The following is a 19,070-nucleotide window of genomic DNA, read 5'->3' as shown; positions in this document are numbered from 1 at the left end:
CCTTCACCTCTCCGTTGCAAGGCAGCGTCAGTAGCACGGCTGTCATCCTCCTGTTGGATTGGGCTTATGCTGTTGATCCCTCTCTATTCCCACTATCATCACTTCTATATGTTGTCTGGAGTGTTCTTTTTATTGGAGATGGGTTGGATTGGTTTGCAGATGCTGTGTGTATGAAGGTTAACCTCGTTCTTTATTCCAACAGGGTCCCAGTGGTTACGAGCTGTGGCCTGCTCCTTCCAGTCCTGTTACCCCGGCTCTATCCACCTCTCTTTACACTTTACGCTCTAGACAATGAGAGGGAGGAAGATGTTTACTGGGAGTGTGTGCTCCGACTCAACAAGCAACCAGATCTATCCCTACTTGGTTTCCTGGGAGTACAGCAGTGAGTATTGTTTTAAAGGAACTCTGAGCTGCTGTTAAAGATGACAAAGGTGTTTAGCGCAGTAGGAATGCATCGCTGATAATGACCAACCATTAAGTATCAGTGTGCCAAACCTGAACCTTTTGTAAGTTGCTGAATGCCAGTGCAATAAGTTAGTCTCTGGTGCATGAGCTCCACCTTCTCCTTATTATTTTGAAACTGGCCTTGGCTAATTGTTTCTCCTACTGTGTCCAAAGTCACAGCATCAGGGATTCCAAATTCCTTTTGCCACGACCAGCATGTGACTGGCAAAATTGCAAACAAGTCCATAATAGGTCAGAGACATCGGGTTGGAGTTGATGCCAAAACTGTGCAATTCTGAGCACATTTGACGGGAACAGCAGATAGGGGGCTACACTCTGTATCAAACCTAAGCCTAAAGTCATGGATTACTGAACAGCAGTGTTCCAGTATACTTCAGAGACTTGGACAACCCACCCAGGGACCTGAAGGCTCTGGAGGAGTATCATTGGTGATGCTTTCTCGAGATCCTTCAAATCCAGCGGCAAGAAGAGCAGTCCGACAGCATTGTTCTCTCCCAAGTCAGCATGGAGGTGCTGGTCACTCCAAACCAGCTCCTCTTTATTCACATGCCAGACATCCGCTGCCCGAAACAGCTACTCTACTGGGAATTCAGTCACGATAGGCGACTCTAATGAGGACCATGGAAATGCTTTAGCGGTGCCCTCAAAGTATCCCCACCAATTCCTGGGAGTCCCTGGCTGGTTAAGACACATTCAAGAAAGCACTGAATACACGGAAAGATGTTTTTGATAATGTGCACAGATGGAGTTGAGGCATTAGAGGGAGCGTGCAAACCCCCAAAAACCTCTTGTACCTGACCCTCCAAACAGTATCTGCCTGTCCTGTGTGTGGCAGTATCTGCAGATCGTGCATTGGACTATCAGCTGTCTCAAAAGGCACCGAATTGGAGTGGAACAAAATCATCCTCATTCTAATGATCTTACAATTCTGTTGTTGTGCTGGAGTGTTCAGTTCTATATTATAGAAGGAACCTTGTCCTGTATTTACCTAACTCTGTCCTTCTGAGGATTTACACCATTGTACTTCTGAGAGTTGAAGGGTGCTGTGTCCAGTGACCAGTGTGTGCTGACTGAGAGGACAGGACTGTGATAGTCTCTTCCTTGAATTATCACTGGCTCCAGTGTGCAAAAAGTACTGTTCCTGTTTATGGCCATGTGGTCTACAATAGTTTACCTTGTATTGATGATGCTTTACCACATCTAGTCAGTTTTAACCAGTTTCCTTCTGGTTTTAATTTTCAGGAAGTTTTGGCCTGTCACTGTCTCTATACTTGGAGAGAAGATGGAGGTATGGAAGCTACGTTTCCTCCTATTACCACCCTCAATTCTCCCTTCAACTTTTATTAGTCTTCTCCCTTTCCCATTCCCTTTTTTCCTCCTCTTATTGGTCTCTTTTACCCTCCCGAGGGCCGCGATTAGTATCGAGGTTTGCAGTAGGATATCAAAGTGAGCTTCACAGAAATGCAGACATGAGTGACAGACTATCCAACTGCCGTTCTCTATCCCTCATCCTTGGTTATGCAGGCCTCCTGTAGCCCGTCAAATAACTATACTGACATGGGCAAACTAAATTCCAAGAATCAAACCTTGAGATCCTCTATTGATCTATTTCACAAAGTGATTCCTCCAGGCTCAAATAGCCTGCCTATAGGTGTACTCGACTGAAATACGATGGTAGACATCAACGACATGTTCCTGTTCAAAACTTAAAAGTAATATGGGTGCAGTTCTGGAGGGATGTGATTCACTAGAAACGGTATAGAGGATAGATTTACCAGACGTGACCTGGACAGTAACGATTCAGTTATGAGGAGAGATTGGACAGACTGGGGCTGTTGCCTTTGGAGCAGAAGAAATTGACAGGGGACATGACAGATGAAAAATTATAAGGGTTATAGACAGGGTAGACAAGAAGAAATCAATTTAAGTTAAAAGGCCGAAGGTTTAGAGGGGATGTAAGGAAAAATATTTTCATTCAGAGGCAGTCGGAATCTGGATCTTATTACCTGTAAGGTGGAGTCAAAAACACTCGATATTTAAGAAGTATTTAGATGTGTACAAGGCATACAAGACTATGGGCCAAGTGCCGGAAAATGAGATTAGAATAGTTAGGTGGCTGTTTTTGACAGGTGTGGATGTGATGGGCTGAAGGGCCTTTTTCTGTGCTGTAGATCTCAATGATTGTACAAATAGTGATTCTGCCTGCAAATGCCTCTCAGTCCAGATGGATCCCTTTCTCATGTTGTTCTTTTGATTCCAGTCTGTACACTGTTAGTTGTGGTCTCAAATTAGATTCTGTATTTGGAGACAACAGTCATGTCTTCAGCCAGATTCCACAGGTAACTTGCTCACTGTCTGATGTTCAGTCACAGCTGAATGTAAAGAGGAAAGTGAATTCACATTGGGAATAAAACTTTAATTTCATACCAGAAATCTGAACCTACAAAGTTTAAGAGATAGTAGGAACTACAGAGTTTAATCTTCTATTGAATGTTGGTCAGAGGGAGATTGAACTCTTCATTTGTTAATATGGATCTTCCACAACAGGGCCCTCTGGGAAAGATTGCATGGCAGACCTGAATAACATACAGTTTAACGATGTTTTCTCACAGGCTCAGTCTTTGAAAAGAATGTGAAACTGTCACTTTCCCAGCTCTGACATCTTGCCCCTTGTCTGCCTCCAATCCATTTGCTTCCCAGCTGTGAATTTGCTTCTAACACTGATACAACGCCCAAAGCTTGTGCCCACCATGCCCTTCACCCCAGCCTTGACTCGTCCATGTCCAATCTTCAGCAAAAGCTATTCGACCAGAGGACTGACTAGTTGTAGCATGACGTGTGGGAAGATGTTCTGAACTGACACAGTAATCGAGCAGAGAGAGGATGTTAGCTATGCTGAGCAGCTTCATCAGTCTTTCCTCCCCTGTAACCGCATGCTATTCCCTGGGATTTATACGGCTGGCACAGTATCTCCCTTTTTTCCTTTTAATAATGTCTAGTTCATCCTTCCCAGGTACAATCCATCACAAAGGATGTTTGCTACGCTTCTGCTATCGAAAGTTTACAGCAGATCAGGTAAATCAAGTGCAAACTTGGCTGCTCCAATATCCCGAGGGTTTGTGTGATGATTTCAAAATGTTGTGTAAAGAGGAACAAGACTGATGGACTTCAGTAGATTAAATGCAGTTTACTATGTCAAACTTCTCAAGTTAATTGACACAGCTAGACATTATCACCTCACTGGATGAGAAGGCTCTGTGTTAAGTAGCAGCGGGAGTTTAAGTAATGTGTAACCGTTAGTTCTTATCAGTATCTGCTGCCTGAATCTGAATATACAGTTAGCCCGTCTAACCTATCCTATAAAGTCAGGAAATTGAGTGGTATTTTTTGGTTGAGGAGGGGAGAAGCACTACTCACTGAGTCAAGGCTGAAATTTTCTGTTCCACGTATGTGCATGAAGTCACAATTGCGACTCCCTCTGTACACTTCCACACGCAGTCAGGAGAATATTTCGAAATGACTCCCCAATCATGAAGAGGGTTGAACATTTTATATATATATGGAGAGAGAGATCTTTGCCTTTTTTGCTTTTGTGCAAAAACCTATATTATCTTAAAACCACATTGACAGCATCATGTGAGCACTTTTGGGAACATAAGAACATAAGAACTAGGAGCAGGAGTAGGCCGTCTGGCCCTTCGAGCCTGCTCCGCCATTCAATAAGATCATGGCTGATCTTTTCGTGGACTCAGATCCACTTACCCGCGTTCTCACCGTATCCCTTAATTCCTTTATTGTTCAAAAAAAATCTACCTTTTTTTAAAAAAAAAAGTTTATTGAAGTAGCGTCAACTACTTCACTGGGCAAGGAATTCCATAGATTAACAACCCTCTGGGTGGAGAAATTCCTTCTCAATTCAGTCCTAAATCTGCTCCCTCTAATCTTGAGGCTATGCCCCCTTGTCTCAGCTTCACCTGCCAGTGGAAACATCCTCTCTACTTCTTTCTTATCTATTCCCTTCATAATTTTATATGTTTCTATAAGATCCCCCTCAATCTTCTGAATTCCAATGAATATAATCCCAATCTACTCAGTCTCTCCTCATAAGCCAACCCCCTCAACTCTGGAATCAACCTAGTGAACCTTCTTTGCACCCCCTCCAGTGCCAATACATCCTGTCTCAAGTAAGGAGACCAAAACTGCACACAGTACTCTAGGTGTGGCCTCACCAGCACCTTGTACAGCTGCAACATAACCTCTCTGCTTTTAATTTCAATCCCTTTAGCAATGAAGGACAAAATTCCATTTGCCTTCCTAATTACTTGTTGTACCTGCAGACCTACCTTCTGTGATTCATGCACAAGGACACCCAGGTCCCTCTGCATAGCAGCATGCTGCAACTTTTTACCATTCAAGTAATAATCCTTTTTACTATTACTCCTACCAAAATGTATGACTTCACATTTATTTACATTGTATTGCATCTGCCAGACCTTTGCCCACTCACTCAATGTATCTATGTTCCTCTGCAAAGTTTCACAGTCCTCTGCACACTTTGCTCTGCCACTCATCTTAGTGTCATCTGCAAACTTTGACACCCTACACATGGTCCCCAACTCCAAATCATCTACATAAATTGTAAATAAACAGACCACAAGTTTCGTTTTTGCAATTTGGCCACCATCGTTGTGAATCGGCCAGGTTTCACTCTTTACTATGGCTGATCTTGTCTTATCAGCTGGGATCATGACATTATGTCCTCCAAGCAATACCCTGGGTCTTTTGGTTACTAATCCTGTGATGCTATCACTACAGTATTGTCATAAAACAGTTAAACAGCAAAGGTTGTGGCTTTGGAGAAAGACTGGAGTTGTATTAGAATGGAACCAGGGTTGAAAGACTTCAGTTACATGGAGAGATTGGAGAAGCAGGATTGCTGTACTTGGAGCATTAAATAGGAGTTTTAGTAGATATCTTCAAATGTACGAAAACATAGAGAAATTGTTTTCACTGACAGGAAGGTCAGTAGCCAAAGGATGACAATTTGAAATTTTTGTCAAATTTGAGGGGTTGGGGTGGGGGGTGGAATTTCAAATGTTTCTTTTAGACAGTGGGTTGATGTGAGCTAGAATGGGCCTAAAGGCTTCCTCTGGCTCTGTATCTGGGGCATATGTACCAATGTGGTCTCCTTCTGGACTGGTTTCCATCGTAAAATGTTATGGAACATGATGGAGTTACATTCCCCAGAATCACCTGGTTATGAAAACTGCCTTTTCTTCCAACAGCACCACCTTCACACCAGCTGACAAGCTGAATGTTATCCAGCAGACCTTTGAGGAGATCACACAGGAGGTCCTGACTATGGTGCAAGGAGACTTTCTTTGGTCCATGGACGATCTCTTCCCTGTCTTCCTGTACGTGGTGCTTCGAGCAAGGTGAGAGTGCTTTCCAATACTCTAAGTAGCCCCCTTTTCTGTGCAAACCACACTTACACCCACATCGTGGCCTTCTCTTACCTCTCAGAAATCTGTTTTGTCTACAATTACTTGTCATCTTGAAGACCAAGCCTCCTTGCAAAATATCAAATGATTGATAGCACAGCACAATACTGTCCCACACTGTTTTGTATCGATTACAGTACAGGAGCCTCTGTGATGTCTGTCTTCATGTAAAGCACTGCTATGGAATTCTGAGCTGGGGTAGGAAAAAACTGGGTTTGTTCAGTTGTTTTTACCTACTTGCACTAGAATCCCTCAGAAGTGGTTGGCTTGAGTTCGCCCCTGCACTAATTTCCACCCAATAAATAGTTAGGCTTTATCAGCTAATTGCACTTGGTCTGGGAGGAGTGTAGGGGTGCTTCGAGTAGTGGAGATTGTACTCGTTTCCTCTCCTCCTCTATGTAAATATGGTAGCACCATTCTTCTGGAAACTGTCCTATCCCTGCCCAACTGCTCAAACCTTGTGTGCCCCGGGTTTAAATGTGGGCAGGACAGTGGGACATCACTACATTGGAAGGTCCTGTTCACGAGCCTCTGGCATGACCCACATCTATCCACCAGGCATCTTCCCAGTCCTTCAAACTTTTCCTTACCTGACACAGCCACTCAGCAGTGATTAACTGTAGAAAACCTGACTGTACTCTTTAACTATGAGGAAAAGAAAGACTTGCATTTTTGTTGCACCTTTGGCAACCTGAGGATATCTCAAAGCACTTAAACACCAATAAAATACTTCTGAAATGAAATCGTTGTTGTTATGTAACAAATGCAGAAGCCAATTTGTCCCTGGTAAGTTCCCACAAATATCATTGTGATAGTGATCAGGTAATCTGTTTTTTTTTAATGTTGTGTAAGGGATAAACATTGGCCAGGGCACCAAGAAGAACACCTCTCCTCCTCTTCAAGTAATAGCACAGGATCCCTTTTACATCCAGCTGAAAAGGCAACATGGGGGTCTTGGTCACCTGTAGGATGGCATCTTCAACAGTGCAGCACAGCACACCTCCAGTATGACATAGTAGCCTCTGCCAGGATTGTGTGCTTGAATCTCTGCAGTGGGACTTGACCTCCATAACTACCTCATTTGGGGATTGAGGTGCTGCCCACTGAATTAAGACTGAAACTTCGACTCTGACGTTCTGAGGAAAGGTCACCGGCCTGAAACGTTAACTTTGATTGTTTTCTTCACAGATGCTGCCAGACCTGCTGAGCTTTTCCAGCAACTTCTGTGTTTTGTTCCTGAAACTTCGGCTGTTCTCCGTGCACATGCACATGCCCTCACTGCAGCTCCGTCAGGACAGTTCCATACGCACGGTCAGAGGACTAACTCCAAATGACTCACCAGTCATGATATATCCTTCTGAAACTTTTTGTTGCCTAGTTCAACTTGGGTATTGAAACCTTCCCTTCTGGTCAGACATCACTCCTGCATCATTTTGGGAAAGGCTGAAAATTGCTTTCTAATGTAAAGTTGCATTCTTTTACCATAGGATCAGGAACTTGGGCTCAGAGGTTCATCTGATTGAAGATCTGATGGATCCTTCAGTACAGCACGGAGAACAGGGGATCATGTTCACCACTCTGAAGGTCAGTATGAGACAAATATAGAGAGGTGAGGGCAGAAAAAAGGGACTCCCTCTGGGAGAGGGAAGGAGGGAGGGGAGAGATGAAGGGAGGGAATGAGGCAAAGAGGGAGTGGGTTGCTGGGATCAAGGAAGGAGGAATGGGTCACTGTGTGGGAGGGAGGCAGGGAAGAAGGGAACAGGTCGCTGGGAGGGAAGACAGAAACAGGTTGCTGGGGTTGTACTCCCTGAGTTCATGCACTATTACAAAGCGGTATTAAGAAGCAACCCACACAAGCTCTGTGCAAATCATTGGAACAAGGGACAAGGTGGTATTTGCAGTGATACACAATGTTTTTCTCTAGCAATTTAATATTGTTTTTGTATTGATCTGCAGGCCTGCTATTATCAAATTCAACATGAGAAGCTAACATAGGACAACAGATTTCTCCTCTCCATTCTGTTCCTCTGACTCAACAGGACTGTGCAACATTTGGACAGCTGGCCTGTGGGTGCCTACTAGGCACATTCAAACACTCAGTTACAGACAAGCTCATTTTCATCTTGAGTGTGCTCTCCCTCCCACTCGTTCTCCAGCTCTCACACTGAGTCGTGTACTCGCTCTTATACTTATTTTGCTCATCTTCCTTCCCTGGCTTGCACACTCATTTGTTCACCTTCCTTTCTCTTCCTTGCACACTTATTTGTTCAGCCTCCTCACTGGCTCACAACCTCTCGCACACCTGAATAATCTTGCATGGATGTACACTTCCAAAGTGATGGAATTTGATCTGAAAAGTTTTAAATTTGAACAGTTGTGGTTAACTTTACAGCTTATTTTACATGAAGTTTATTTAATATGGTGTTTCATTGGACAAAAAAAAAGTCTAGGGTAAGTCATACTCCAATGCACCAGAACGAAGAACTGAAATGACTGACAATATATTTGTGTTTCTGCAAAGTGGACTAATTGGAAAGTGAGCACAGAGAATTGTTCCAGTATTTGGGGGCATAGTTCTGTCTACCATTGCACTGAGTATTAGGGACATGTGGCACTGCCATTGGTCAGTCCCCTGGATGCCTCTCCTTTCACCTGCTGAGGAGTAGAGACAGAGTGGGAAACATTATGTCTGCACACTTTAGGAGCTCTGGAAAGACCACAATGTAATGGCAAGTCATTATGAAACATTAATGAGACCACAATTGGAGAAGTATGTACAGTTTCTGAGCTCCACACTATAGCAAGGATGTTGAGACATTAGTTGAATTAGCTTCTTTGGAAGCTTATGGTTTGGTGAAATGCCAAAACTTGAAAAATCAGTTGTTTTCGTTAGAACAGAGAGCATGGGAGATGGTAGATAAGACTATTTCCAATGATTGGTCTGGTATGGAATGATTTGGGCAGTGACACAGAGAAATCACGATAAATACATAGTTAAGCATCATTAAAGCAGAAAGAAGAATTTGTGAGATTTCAGAAAAGGAACAAGGAGTTTTACACAGGGTTGTGAGGCTGTAAAATTCACGAACTAAATCAACAGACAGCCATGTAATTTCCATTAGTTTGTACAAATTCCAGTTGTTTTTATTTGTTTCATGATTGGTTGATTGAGTTGGAACTTCCCTCTGCCCATGGTTTCTGATCTCCGTTATTCCTCCCCTTCATTGCTTTGAGCACAAGTAGGGAAACGTGGGTGCTAATTGTAAAAGAGATTTGAAAATAATGAGAAAAGGATAATTTTGCTGCTAAATCCTGTTCCACTTGGATTCACCTGAAACCTTCTGTTTTACTCACTAAACCCATCTCTGCCTCTGTTTGGGGTTTCATTGTTCAAAGGGCCTTTTGATTAATTCTGGACCTCATTATGTTGAAAGTGGCAGAACTCCTGATTTATTCCTGCTTTCTTTTCTTTAGCTATTTTCAGAATCATCAAATGTGTGTCTTCCTAAGATTATCTGTACAAATCTACTTCATAATTCTGAAACTCCCCCCTCCATGTGCTCTCAAATTCCAGTTTTGCCTCATTTTCAGACCTCCCCTCCGTGTCCATCCCTTCTGAAACTCAGTGATCTCCTTCCTGTGACGGGCTGTCTGAATTCCATACACATTACTCCAAATGGGAATGACCAGTATCTAATTCATCCACAACACTTGACATGTAAAATGTGGAACTGTAGATCGAAAATAAAATATGCGGTACTGGAAATGTGGTGCTGCGCTCTCTCCTTTCTCGTGCTGTCTGAGGTGCATGGGGATGGCACTGCCCCTCTCAAGGTCACAGCTCTCCTCAAGGTACCCCTGCACTGCAAACCCCTGTGTGCTTAAGAAAATCTCCATTGTGGGATTGTCCAGTAGTCATGTGATTTCACCCTCTGCCAGGGGAGCAGGGTACTAGCTGTGTGTAGACACAGAGAGTGCCATGAGACAGCTAAATTACCTCTGGCAACAGGCTGCCCAAAGTGTCTCAATATAAACTGGCTCCCCATTGAGAGCAGGTTGTGTTCTCTTGTGATCTGCACACGCAGTGAGTGGTGATAGGGAACACTAAATGATTCTTCCTTTTTTTTTTTTTTAAAGTGCCCTGTCAGTGAGAGACATGGGATATAGAACCTTTGCTTAAACATAGGCGCAAGAAGCAGTGTGGATGACTTATAGCTGACATAAGGCCCCGTTGCCTGTTTAAACTCCCTGCACAAATTGCTTCCCACCAGCTCTCTGCATTTCCAACGGCCAGTCATTGCTTGAGATCTGGAGGATACTTTTAAATTATTAAGTCCTGTAAAACTTTGCTCCTCTCCAGTTCTGCTTCCCAAGTTGTATCTTCTATAATCCTGTCATCCCCTTGATGAATGGGCCAGAGCATTGAAGAATCATTGTAACTGTTTTCACTGGCTGTGGTTAGCTTATTCATCTCTGAGTCTGAAGATTGAGAGTCAAGCCCTGCACCAGAGCCCACAAAACAGGCTGACACTCTAGTGTGGTTCTGAAGGAGTGTTGCACTCCTGGAAGTGTCATCCTTCAGTTGAGATGTAATGAGATAGTCCCAAAGACCAAGTCAAGTAATTAAAAGAAAGTCCATAATGGTTTGATCAAGAAAAGCAGGTAATTCTGAAGCACATGAAGAATCTCAGGGTCACGAACCCTGCCTTTGATACTGCTGCAGTGAAAGTGGCTTTACAGATTCAGTCCTGTAAAATATTGTCGCAATTGTATTGCAGTATCCTATTTATTAATAAAAAGTTTAATATTTTGTAGTCTTGTGAAGACATTGAAGAGATTGAATATAAATCTAAAATGTGTACAGAGAATTGTTTTAAAACTGACATTGTATATTGTGCTTCACAGTACATTGGATTATTGTGATCCACAATGGCTGCAATAAAGTGGAACTTGCGCCTCCTCAGGCACCTTTATTGTTTTGTACCTGCAATTCATTTTGTCTCCTTCACGTACAGTTGACGTGACATAGTCATTATGTAAAGGTTGTGCGTATTCTGATAATTGTGAGCAGTTTTCACCTTCACAGTTTAATGTTCCTTCTTTTAAAAAAAACAATAATTTGTATTTTCAACAGACAATTATGAAAATTCCTTTAACAGTTCACTTTCTCCTTTCCATTTTTGCATGGCAACATTCCCCCCCCTCCCTCAGCTAATGCATACTGGAACTCACCTTCCTCCACTTTCTTTTTTTTTAGTTCAAACCAGATCTCCACTCAAATGCACCCCCTCCTGTTTCAGTTGATCCCAGAGTTCTCTGCCATTTTTGAAACTTCAGCCTTTGACATCTGCATTCCTCCTGTCTTTTCCACATCTGCCCCCACAATCGTTCAACTGCTCAGAATAGGTCCAAGGCTGAGAATTCTGTCTTAAGCAGCTCATTTTCTCACCTCCGTCTATAAGGCACAAATATAAAGAGTCTGATGGAATACTCTTTGCTTTGCGTGAATGATTACAGCTCGAACAACACTGCAGAAGCTTGATACTATACAGGACACTTTATTTGGCACCCCAGCCACCACCACCTACGTTCATTTCCTCCACCACTGACGTACCGTGGCAGCTGTGTCTACCATCTACAAGACTGACTGCAGTAACATATCCAACCTCCCTTGCTTATATGTTCCAGATCCAAACGCCTTCAGAGTGAGAACAAATTGATGAAAGTAACAGCACGTGCAATGTCCCCTCCAAACCACGCATCATTCTGACCTTGAACTATATTGCCACTCCCTCACTGATGCTGGGTCAAAATCCTGGAACACTCTCTGCAACAGCACCGTGGGTGTACCTACACCACATAGACTGCAGTGATCCAGGAAGGTAACTTGAGCATCATAAGGGAATAGGCAACAAATATCAGCCTCGTCAGTGATGCTTATGTCTTAGGAATAAATAATACCAAAAAATGTTGAATGCTCAAACCGCACCCCCTCCACCATTGAGTTTCTGTTAGCCTGTCTCCTCTCTTTTCCTTCACCCGACTCCCTGCCTAAGCTCATTAGTCAGGGATAATGCTGCCATTTACCTCTGCTCCCTCGTTTCCCAAGCAGCACTCTCAATCATTTCCCTTCACTGCCATCTCTCTATCATTGGGAACCAAGCTGGTAGGTGGCTTGGTAGGTGTACATGACTGTGCAAGACGATGTGCATGAACTGAAATTCGTGTGGAGAACTGTGAAAATGTAAAAGAAAAATAAGGGAGGAAAAGACAAGGGGGAATGATGAGGTGGTGCAATCTGTACAGTGGAAATTTAAGTATTAGAATTGATGAATAGACATAGCCAGGGTAAACTGGCTCCTGGTTTGACGGAATTGTCCTGAGGAGAGCTTTAGTACAGCAGACCTATATTCCCTGGAATTTAAAAGAGTGAGAGGTGATCCCTCCTTTCCTTATTAAATCCTATTGCTCCGAATGTTGATTTAAATCACGTTCTTTTATTTGATTTTAATCATTCTTAAGATGTGTATATTGTTGGCTAGGCCAGCATTTATAGCCCACCCTTGATCGCCTAGAGAAGGTGGTAATCAACAGCCGTCTTGAATGCAGTTTAATAGCTTTCTGGGCCATTATAGGCCAGCCTAAATAAGGATAACAGAACACCTTCCCTGAAAGGGAACATCAAGCCAGTTGTTTCCCATTGCTATTATTGATATGAGCCTTTAACTCAGGATTTTTTGATTTAACTACATTTTAAATCCTCCAGCTGTTTGATGGGAATCAAATTGATGTCTCCAGATAATTATTTGATGCCTCTAAATTACCAGCCCAGTAACATAACCACTGTGCTCTTTTACATGTGATATCAGACAGCGCACATTAAGACTTGTCTTCCTGCTGCCATTTTTAACAGCATATGACATCCCAAAGTACTTTGCAGTAATATTTCAAATATGGCAGATAGTTTGCGCACAGCAAGATGCCATAAATGGCAATAAGCAATCAGGTAATGTTTTGTGGGGATTTAAATCTCACTAAAATCATTGCCATTAAACTCTCATTTGAAATGTGTGCAAGCCTGAAGAGAGTTTAAAACAGGATTGATATAACTTGGCTAGCTTTCTTATGCAGAAAGCAACTGAACAATCTATAACTGAGGCATTTATTGCTGAACTATCAGGATCGAGATGCAAGATTTCAACTCATCAAGCCTGTCCAAATTAAATCAAAAGAAGACAAATGAGGTAATGTATGTCTATGTCATCCTTTTTCTTGGTCTTTACACCCATGCATTACTGACGAAAATACAACTTTCTTTTAATTGTATGAACAGGAAGGAAATGAACAATGCATACAAACTCATTTGTTCCAACTATGAACAGAGGGGCAGTGGCCATTGTGAATGATAATTTAGGAATTTGGTGCAGTGGGAATCTCTCTGGTAAATTTTTGTCACACTATAATTTAGATTCCCAGTTTGACTCTTAACTTACTTGCAGTCTTAGTTCAAGTCAAAGAACATGGTTTACAGTAACGCCAGGCAGTGACAGTTAACTCAATCAACTAAAAGTGAACAGGTGCTGATCATTAACAGGAAGCTGACAAAAGTTGCAAATTGAATGTGTGTTATCAGCTCTCTCTATACAAGTAAACAGACTTTTGAGGTTTGAGTGCTAACTTTGGAACTTAATGCTGAGTAGGGAGAAAAAACTGTTACTTTTTACTGCATTTTTTCAATCTCCAGAAATCAGTGAGTGTTTAAGGTTTTAATTAGGTGAGCAGATAGACCACTCTTTTAAGATATTCTTTTTCAATGCACATAATAGTTTAAACTGATTCTGAGGAAATATAAAAATTACATTTAGATTTATAGCTTATCCAGTTGAACTATCTAGTATAACTGTACACAACAGCTGAATGATATTTCTATGCTAAAACGTGATTAGTTAACATAAAGACAGTAGGGATATATTACAGCTTGAGAATGGTCACCAGTATGATCCACAGAAACTACATCTGCAGTAAGTATCGACAGCTACAGGAATTTCACCTTGTATTTAATGAGCTGGAGTCTGGGCCTCAATGTTATACATGAGGGATGGAGAAAGTTACCTGGTCACTTTGTTACAGACAGCAGTCACACTCCTTAGGCTAGGAACTTCAGATTTAATTGGTGTTTAGGGATTGGAAGGTGTGACAATAAAAGTGAGCTGGGTTTCAGGGGTCCAGAGTGTAGCACTGCAATTGACTAATAGATTTGAGGCTCTTGCAATTTGTATGAAGAGGAGCAGGGCTGCAGGGAGGATAAGTATGGATAATGTACTGGCCATTCAAGTGTGGGGTGTTTAAAAGGAACAAAAGTGTATTAAGGAGAGTTTAGTTGTGAGGGATAGATATTGGTCTCTGTAAATGAGAGTGCGAGTCCTGAAGGCTGTGCCATGGTTAAGGACATCTTGGGCTGTAGGAACTTGGGGTGGGAGGAGAATGATCCAGTTGTCATGGTCCACATGAGTACTAAGAGCATATGTAAAATTAAAAGAAAGAGGGGGTATGAGCAGTTAGGGGCAAAATTAAAAAGCAGAACCACAAAGGTAATCACCTCTAGATTATTACCTGAGCCATGAGCAAGTTAGAGTGAGGTAAACAAGAAAGAGTTCAGTGTTTGGCTCAAAAATTGGTGTCACAGAAGGGGGGCTTGATTCTTGGGCATTACAAATAGTACTAGGAAATGAGAAGGCTGTACCTTTGGGAACCCTGAACCGTGCTGGGCTCAACATATTGGTGAGTCATATAACACAGGCTGTAGAGAAGGTTTTAACTAAATAATATGGAGGAAGGCTCATGTGAGGGGAGATTCGGAACATTAAAGAGAAAAGATAAGGGTGTAGTAGTAACCTCACCAGCCTAATAATCCAGAACCCCTGGTGAATATTCCGTGGGCATGAGTTCAAATCCCACCATGGAGGTTGGTGAAATTTGAATTCAATAAATAGCTAGAATTAAAAGCTATGCAAGATGATGAACATGAGTCTATTGTTATTGAAACCTTATTGGTTCACTGATCAGATTGTTTCACCCCCACAAGGTTATGTCCTTATTTTGTCTGGCCTATTGATTCCTGACCTACAGCAGTTCTGGTAATTCTGAAATGCTGTTGGAATTGCCCGAGCAAGAAAGGGAATGAAACTGAACAGACCACCTGCAATTGATATAAGCATCAAAAACAATGACTACAAACTCAACCACTGCAAAGCCCTCCTTACTAACAAAAGGGGTGTATGCCAAATGTGGGAGAGCTGGCCTGTTCTGCTGTGCTCATGGATTCGTGCCCTACAGATTATGTCCCACACATTACTATCACAATCCCTATCCATCAGCAGGACAAAACCCACCAGAAGTGGCAATACTGTGATATCAAGTCCAGAACAAGGTACCCTGCAAGTCCAGTACATTCACTATGAGGTCCATATGCAGCAGCAATTTCTGGAACTGGAAATCCATGAATTGGCATGCCGACTGTCATATGTGGCTGTGCAGCTTAGTAGGAACATTGACCACCACAACCTGTACATTGTCCCCCTCCAAGTCTCGTACTAAGTTGGTACTTGCTGTTCCTTCACAGTATTGAATTCAAAATCCTGCAACTCACTTCCAAAAACAGCATTGTTTGCATCCCCACACCCCAGTGACTGTAGTGGTTTGAGAAGGCAGCTCACCAACATGTTTCTCCAGGCCAGTTTGGGTTGGGCAGTAAATGCTAGCCCAGCCAGTGATACCCACATCCCTTTAATGAATAAAAAATGTGTAGGGTAGTATTGCAGGTAATGAGAACCATAGTGTTGAAAGGAAGGGACAGAGTAAACAGACATAAGAGTGCACCAGCAAATAAGGTCAGTGTAGAGAAAAATGTTATGAAGACAGAATTAAAAGCTCTTCATCGGAATGCATACAGCATTTGTAGCAAGATGGAAAAACTTATTGCACAAATGAGAATAAAATGGTACTATATGATAGCCATGATAGAACCATGGCTGGGACCTGAACATTCAAGCATTTTTGCAGTTTTGGAAGAACAGGAAAATGAAAAGGCGGTGGCCTGGCTTTCTTAATAAAGGAAGTTGTACGGATATTTAGTTGGAATTGTGAAGTGGCAAAAAGAAGCTCAATTATTATTACATTTTAACTTTAAGGAATGCACTTGGACCAAGGGAGCAAAAATTCCCCTCATTGCCTCCCTTCCACTTGGCTCTGACCACCTTCCATGCCTCTCCCCCATAGGTCTAGCCCCAGCCCCTCTCAACAGTCCTAACCACACACTCACCCAAACCCCAGATCCCCCACTCCTACCAAATATAGCCCTTCTCCCTATCCTGGTCTCCTTCATACTGATCTCCACTGATACGCACCACAACCTCACAGCTGCTGTAAGAATTACTGCTTTCTTACACAAGCATGGTTGTATTCTGGTTGACTAGGGATGCGAGCCAAGGATGGATAGGAGACTTTCCACTGTTCAGACTGGATTAACTGGAAATGGAAACAATTGCTTTTCAAAGCTTATAATCTTCTGTTCTGTTCTCTTGTAGGCATACTCATGATGGACTATGAGTTCCTCAACCCAACCTCAAATCTGTTCTTCAGCCTTGTCTGAGACAATGGCTACAATATTAGGAGGCACAGCCCTGTTACAATTCTAGAGAGTTGACTAGATGTGATCTCCACGCTGTCCATGCCTGACATTCCTTCAACAATGGTCCCTAAAGTTCCTAACATTCAGTCTGTTTCGACCCACTGGGCAGCATGCCATAATTTGAGCCGCTATTCCTGGACTTATGCCAAATGTTAAAGGTTTCATTTTAAAGTATCTGACTTTCAGACCAAGATGATAGAAATCACAGGTCAGGTTTCTGTGCTGTACCAGAATTATTATTTATTACAAGCAATTATACTATAGCTACAGCAAAACAGATATAAACCATTGGCAAATAACACAAATTAAAACTAATGCCTTTATAATTTCCCCCACAAACACTCAAATATGGAAAATAGATTATTAGCCAAAGTACAAAAACATGAAAGTCAGCTCAATGATCTTTGCTTTGCAGTCCTGACTTTGACATGATCTTCCTTTGACGATTTGTTATTTAGATTTTTTTCTCTGAAAGTATGCACTGGTTTGTAAGAAATACAGTGTGTCTACTTCACCTGGAAATGTCTCTGCTTTATCAATTCACAGACAAAGTCACAGCTCATCGCAACTACTGCAGGAAAGGTGACTGGTTTTCTTCAAATTTAAACTGAGATTGTGACTGTAGAGAACAGGCAGCTTCTGGGCTGGGAGAAGATCTGCATACTTCTTCTGTCTGCCTGTGTCTCTGTAATTTGCTTCTCATTCCAAACTGATCCAAGCCCCCCAAGAACCAATCACACAGTTGTTAGCAAGCAAAAGGTTTCTGTCATTGATAAGACTAGTCACTAGTCCATACACCAATCAACTACTTGTTGCCAACAAATGCGGCATTCGAACACATCCTCTGCCCCAAAATGACTACAACTCAAACTTCAATTCCTGCTTGTTCACACAGTTATTTACAATACCTACCATGGGCAGGAGGTGACTTGCTTTCAAAACTGCAGCCACTCTTTCAAACATTGGTTTTGAAATCAGTTCTTTTTCAGGCTCCAGTGTTATAAACCGAAAAATTAAAATACATGGTCCTTACACGTTTAAAAGGTCTGGATCCTGTGATTCTCACAATCACTGATGACGATGTCCCCTCTACAGAAGGCTACACCCTAGAGTCCTTTGACCTGTCTGTCCTGGTTGCTGCTGCTATCACTGACCACCACCTGGTCCTGTGGTCCAATGGCGATGTAGTGGGGCTGATCCAGCTGTGACCCATCTCACTTCGGCCAAACTTAAAAACAAATCGGCCGTGTGGGATGTAAAGCTGCAGCCGATGGCTGTCCTTGTCACAGACCTAGATGAGGCCTAAGCGATCAACAGCTACCCTCCAGGGGTAACTCACCTGCCTGTTGCTGGCACCTTCGTGGCCAAAGGCCCAGATGAACTGGCCCCAGTGATCGAAGAGCTGCAGCCCTGTGGTTGTCACGGTCAGCAGTGACAATCCAACCCTGGTTACTGATGGCCACACCAGCCAGGCAATCGAACTCCCCATCACCACTGTCGTATGACTGAAAGCTGTGGAAGAAAAGACTTTTCCTGTCAAATACCAGTTTGGGAGAAATCACAGGAGGGACAAACACTGTAACCATTGGTTAGCGTGGCAGCGAGATGATAGAGGATGGTTGTGGGAGGAAGGGGGGAATGAAAACTACAACAAACAATCCAAAACTTCAGTACAAAGCTGCTTCTTTTAAAAACAAACACACAGAAATCAGACTTCAGTCTGTACCCTGAAGCTACATGGGATACAATAGATATCTTGCAGAGGAAGCTGCACAAGCAGACGAGGGAGAAAGGAACAGAAAGTTATGATGACTGATTTAAATGTGAAGACGTGGGATGGGGCTCAATAGAGCATAAGCACCAAAGGCTAATTTCTGTGCATATATATCTTAGGTAATATTACGTGGAACTGGATTAACTGCATAGACTACAGATACAGGATTCACTGTGTACTATATAAACAGAATTAATTGTGTGTACCATAGATACAGAATTCATTATGTATACATCAAATACTATGTGTAATGTAGATATTGGATTCACCTAGGTACCTGACTTATTGTATGTATGTAGAGTTTGTACTATAGATAATACATACTGGATTTACTGTTTTACAATAGATAACCAGACTTAATGTGTGTATTTTACATAAAGTACTCACTGTGTGTACTATAGAAACTGAATTCATCATGTGTTATATAGATACTGGACTCACTGTGTTTACTGTTGTAAAAGGATGTGCCTCGAGTATGGAAAATACTGGACTCCCTGTATTCTAGGAACTGGATGAAACTTGAGTTGCATAGGTACTTGATTCTGTGTGTACACTGGATAGTGAAATTATTGTGAGGATTCCGAATGCTGGATTTACCATGTGTATTATCAATGCTCAGCTGGATTTTCTATTCTGCACA

General features: G+C 42.3%; 1 protein-coding gene across 5 annotated transcripts in view; it reads left to right on the top strand.

The window, feature by feature from the left end:
- als2b (alsin Rho guanine nucleotide exchange factor ALS2 b) overlaps positions 1 to 10,939 on the top strand; it is a 109,531-nt gene extending 98,592 nt beyond the window's left edge. For 4 of the 5 annotated variants that reach the window (XM_048598926.1, XM_048598924.1, XM_048598925.1 and 1 more), the window contains 6 exons: positions 203 to 382; positions 1,708 to 1,753; positions 3,479 to 3,540; positions 5,751 to 5,900; positions 7,454 to 7,550; positions 7,923 to 10,939. In XM_048598926.1, the coding sequence (XP_048454883.1) occupies positions 203 to 382; positions 1,708 to 1,753; positions 3,479 to 3,540; positions 5,751 to 5,900; positions 7,454 to 7,550; positions 7,923 to 7,961 (574 nt within the window). In that variant the 3' untranslated portion in view covers positions 7,962 to 10,939. Of the gene's footprint in view, positions 1 to 202; positions 383 to 1,707; positions 1,754 to 3,478; positions 3,541 to 5,750; positions 5,901 to 7,453; positions 7,551 to 7,922 lie in introns of those variants that run through there. The other variant, XM_048598927.1, reaches the window with a different exon arrangement.
- The last annotated feature ends 8,131 nt before the right edge of the window (positions 10,940 to 19,070 follow it).

This window comes from Rhincodon typus, chromosome 7 (assembly GCF_021869965.1).
Source record: "Rhincodon typus isolate 14 chromosome 7, sRhiTyp1.1, whole genome shotgun sequence".
NCBI lineage: Eukaryota > Metazoa > Chordata > Chondrichthyes > Orectolobiformes > Rhincodontidae > Rhincodon > Rhincodon typus.
Note: the sequence above shows the minus strand (reverse complement) of the source record. Positions and strands in the feature narration are given on the sequence as shown.